Source organism: Eimeria tenella, genomic scaffold (assembly GCF_000499545.2).
Source record: "Eimeria tenella Houghton genomic scaffold, Eth_scaff144, whole genome shotgun sequence".
Lineage (NCBI taxonomy): Eukaryota > Apicomplexa > Conoidasida > Eucoccidiorida > Eimeriidae > Eimeria > Eimeria tenella.
The window spans coordinates 1-4,609 of NW_013541516.1; the positions used below are offsets into that span (position 1 = coordinate 1).

The 4,609-nt window shown below is 58.6% G+C and overlaps 1 protein-coding gene across 1 annotated transcript; it reads left to right on the forward strand.

Annotated features, from left to right (window-relative positions):
- Nucleotides 1–1,368: 1,368 nt before the first annotated feature.
- Nucleotides 1,369–4,191, forward strand: ETH_00030335 (TPR Domain containing protein, putative; the record flags this gene model as incomplete). Its single annotated transcript, XM_013373405.1, has 7 exons — nucleotides 1,369–1,540; nucleotides 1,700–1,764; nucleotides 1,937–2,122; nucleotides 2,279–2,313; nucleotides 2,538–2,691; nucleotides 3,668–3,880; nucleotides 4,108–4,191. 7 exons carry the CDS (start codon nucleotides 1,369–1,371, stop codon nucleotides 4,189–4,191), a joined length of 909 nt encoding a protein of 302 aa, XP_013228859.1.
- Nucleotides 4,192–4,609: the final 418 nt, after the last annotated feature.

Genomic DNA, 4,609 nt, shown 5'->3' on the forward strand with positions numbered 1-4,609 from the left:
TTTGTCCGCTGCTGCTGCAGCAGCAGCACCCCGAGCAGCAGCGTACTCCTGCTTCACGGCAAGTGCAGCATAAGCAGCTGTCAGAAGCAGCAGCACGCCGCAGGAAGCAGCACCAGCTATGAACATGTTGTCTGCTGCTGCTGCTGCTGGGCGCTGCTGCTGCAGCAAGCGGTACAAACCCCAAAGGGTGCCCAGCGGCAGCAGCAGCAGCAGCAGCGACCACAGCACGAACTGCTGCAGCACTTCCCTGTTAGCCTCGTGAAAGATAATCTCCTTCAGCGTGCGACGCTTCGACTCCTGCTGCTGCTGCTGCTGTTCCTGCTGCTGCTGCTGCTGTTGTTGTTGCTGCTGCTGCTGCTGCTCTTGGCTGCCGCGCCGGCGTACAGCCCCACCCTGTGAGGGCTCCATTACTCTGAAACTATAGCTGCTGCTGCTTTCCTTGGATCTGCTGTTGCTGCTGCTGCCTCTGTTACTGCTGCTGCTGCGGCTCAGCTGCTGCTGCTGCTCTGCTGCTGGAGCGAGTCGTGTGCGCAGTTCCAAAACGGTGTGTATTTCGAATTGGTTTAGTTTGCCGTTGTTTCTGCTGCTGCTGCTGCAGTAGTGTGCTCGCTGATGGCCTTCTGCTGCGCCTGTTGCTGCTCCTGCTGCTATTGCTGCTGCTGCCTGGGATTCTTCAACTGCGCTGCAGCGTACACCGTGGCATCAGTCGGCGTGTCGGTGTTGCTGCTGCTGCTGCAGGTGCTGCTGCCGCTGCTGCTGCAAGTGTCTTCTGGTGAGGCCCTCCGAGGCTTCACGGCTGAGCAGTCACACCGAGGTGTCGATACACCCCAAACAAGCCCCTTGTCTTTGAAATGGCCCAAAGCAAGCCATTATTTATTCAATGAATTTGCTGGTGCTGCTGCTGCAGCTGCTGCTGCTGCAGCTGGTGTGGCAAAAAACTGGCTGGGCAAGAGCAGGAGCAGCAGGAGCAGCAGCAGCAGCAGCCCCAGGCGGCTGTTGCTGCTGTTATGTCTTTAAAGGCATTAAAGTTCGAGTTGTCACCCAAAACTCTAAATAATAAAAACAATTTACTTTTTGTTGCTGCTGCTGCCTCAGCTAAATCGAGTGCAGATCTGCTGCGCCTGCAGCCCAGGTACGAAACGCCCCCCTTATCCCGATCACTGCTGCTGCTGCTGCTGCTGCTGCTGCTGTTGCTGCTGCTGCTGCTGCTTAGCTCAGCGAATCTCTGCCCGCCTTCTGTCGCGCGTGCCCTTCGCCGCAGCAAACGCATACCAGCACCACCGCTACCAGCAGCAACAGCAGCAGCAGCAGCAGCGGCAGCAGCAGCTGCGTGGCTCGCCTCGGGACCCGCAACAGCTGCAGCAGGCAATGGCCGAGGGAGGGGCCCCCCGGGGGCCCCCAAAGCTGCTGCTGCAGCGCCTGGGGCTGCAGGGCCTCAAGGCGGGTTTGCTGCAGGCGCAGACACGGGGGGCCCCCGCGCTGTGTCTTTCTTACGGGAAGGAGCTGCTGGACAGATTTGCTGCTGCTCTCAAAGACGAAGGTGAGACACTTGCTGCTGCTGCTGCTGCTGCGACGCCTGCTGCTGCCTGTGACGCTGCTGCTGTCGGTGCTGCTGTCTACGGGGCTTCCCGCCGCCGCGGTGCTGCCTCCCTGGCTGAAGTTGCTGCTGCTGCTGCTGCTGCTGCTGCGTTTGCTGCAGTATATGCTGTTTACGAGACTGTCTACCTGGCGGCCTTGACCCTTAACGAGCCAGCTGTGTATGAGGTACCTGACGCCGCAGTCCTGCTGCAGCAACTGCTGCTGCTGCAGCAGCAGCAGCTGCTGCTGCTGCTGCAGCAAGAGTAGTGCCAGATGCAGCAGCGGCGGCCAAGGAGCAGCACCTTCGCCTGCACTTGCTGCTGCTGCTGCTGCTGCTGCTGCTGTGTTGCTGCTGCAGCGGTGCTACAACGCGCTGGTTGCCCGCTGGGGCAGCAGCAGCAAACGGCTGCGGGGGCTGCTGATGCTGCAGCAGGAAGCAGCAGGAAAGCATCAGCAGGCGATTCGCCTCTTGGCAGATTACCTGCAGCAGCACCACGGAGATGTGGGCGCCAGGAGGAGAGTTGTGGCCACCTACAGAATCCAGGTTTGCTGCTGCTGCTGCTGCTGCTGCTGCTGCTGCGGGTGATGCGGTTGCGGGGCCTGGCACAGTTTGAGTGCTGCTGCTGCTGCTGCTGCTGGGAAGGTTGCTGCGCCTGAGTGCGGTGGTAGTGCTGCGCTCCTGCTGCTGCTGCTGCTGCAGGGGAACTACAAGAGCTGCATTTCTTTCCTCATTTCGTGGGTCCAGTTGACTGCCTTGGGGCAGCAGCAGCAGCAACAGCAGCAGCAGGACTAGCCTGAGTGTCAGCAACAGCAGCAACAGCAGCGGCACTAGCCTCAGTTCCAGCAGCAGCAGCTGCAGCACTAGCGTCAGTTCCAGGAGCAGCAACAGCAGCAGCACTAGCCTCATTTCCGGCAGCAGCAGCAGCAGCAGCAGCAGCAGCAGCAGATTGTGTGCGCAGGCACCTGCGAGAGTACGCGGGGGATAAGGAGGCGTGGCACGAGTTAGCTGAGGTGTACATACACCTCATGCTGCTGCAGCAAGCAGCTTTTGTTTGGGAAGAGCTGCTGATGAGGGATCCAAACAATCTTTACTATCTCCTTTCTTACGGAGAGGTGCTGCTGCTGCTGCTGCTGCTGCTGCTGCGGCTTGCCGCTGCTCCGTTGCTGCAGCGGTTCCTGCCGCCGAGCCTGTTGCTGCTGCTGTTCTTTCTGCTGCGGTCCTGCTGCGGCGCGCCTTGCTGCTGTTCTCTTTGGTGCTGCTGCTGCTGCTGATTTTGCCGTTGCAGCACCTTTTGCTGCTGCTGTGCTTGCAGCTGCACAGTTCCTGCTGCTGAGTTTTTTGCTGCTGTGCTATTTGCTGCTGCTCTCTCTAGTGCTGCACTTTCTGCTGCTTTATTCTTTGCTGCTGCTGTCTTTGCTGCTGCTCTCTTTGGTGCTGCACTCGTTTCTTCGCCCGCAGCTGCTGCTGCAGCGTCTAGAGGCCATTTGTTAGGGTTTAGGGTTTAGTTTTAAGAATGGGGTTTAGGGTTTAGGGTTTGGGGTTTGAAGTGTGGGGTGTGGGGTGTACGTACAGCTGCAGTGCTCGCTGCAGCAGCCACTCCTTGGCTGCTGCTACTTCGCGCGAGTGCTGCTGCTGGATGCTGCTAATCCTCGGGCTCTTTGGGATTTGCTGCTGGTGCTGCAGCTCCCCTTTTGCTGCTGCTGTGTTTCTTGCTGCGCTGCTGCTGCCTCTGCTTCCTGCTGCTGTCGCTGCTGCTGCTCTTTGGGATTTGCTGCAGGTGATGCAGCTTCCCTTTTGCTGCTCGTGTGTCTTCTACTGCGCTGCTGCTGCCTTTCCTTCCCGCTGCTGTTTGTTCTTGCTGCTGCTGCTGCTTCTTCTTGCTGCTGCTGCGGCTTCCGTGCTGCCCCTGCTGCTTCACCTTCGTGTCTCTTTTTTGCTGCTGCTTCTTTGCTGTTTTGTGTTGATTTTATTTTCTATTTGCTGCTGCTGCCTTTTTGGCATTATAGATTTGTCTCATTCTTTCTTTTTATATTTTTTTGCCTTTAGACTTGACTTGTCTTGCTGCTGCTGCTGCTTGCTTTGCTGCAGGGGGCGCAGGACCTGGTGCTGCTGCAGCAGCAGCAGAAGCAGCAGCAGAGCGGCTCGAAGCAGCAGCAGCAGCAGCAGCGGCAGCGGCAGCAGCGCAGACGCCCTGAAGACTTGGAAGCACAAGAGGCCCTGAAATCTGCTGCCACTCTTTTGGCTCTGGGCCTGGAAGCAGCAAAACGTCTTGACAAGATGTACGAGCAGCAGCTGCAGCAGGTCAGCAGCAGCTGCTGCAGCAGCAGCTGCGACTGCAGCAACAGCTGCAGCAGCAGGGCTGTGGAGCTGCCTGGATGAGCGGCAGCACGCGGGAATGTGATCCAGCAGCTGCAGCAGTTTCTGCTACTGCTGCTGCTGGTGCTTCTGCTGCTGCTGCTGCCGATTTCGCTGCTGCATCCTGCAATACTTTGATTTTGCTGCTGCTGCTGCCTCTGCTTTGCGCGCAGAAGAGCGGCAGGATCTTTGCAGCAGCAGCAAGAAGGCGAATTGCTGCTCTTCAAAAGTCTCTTGAGCAGCACCGAGCTGCCTAATGTAACTGTTCCTGTAGCAGCAGCAGCAGCAGCAGCAGCAGCTGCAGTTGCTGCCGCTGCCGCAGAGGCTGGCATGCCTGAGGCCCACTTTCGTTTGCTGCTGCTGCTGCCGCATCATAGCGACTGCTGCAGCACAGGCTGCTATGCTGCAAACTGTTCAGCAGCAGCGGCAGCAACAGCAGAAGCAGCTGCTGCTGCTGCTGCTGCTGCTGCTGAGGCTTTTCTGGCTGTCCTGAAGCTATTAAGAGCAGCTGCTGCTGCTGCTGCAGGAAGGAGCACTTGCTGCAGCGCGATGGGCAGGCAGCTGCAGCGTCGTTTGGTCAGGGGCCACCGACTTGGGTTTTAAATTTTAGGGTTTAGGGTTTAGGGTTTAGGGTTTGGGGTTTGGGGGGCCACCAGGGCTAGCTGCCACAGCTAG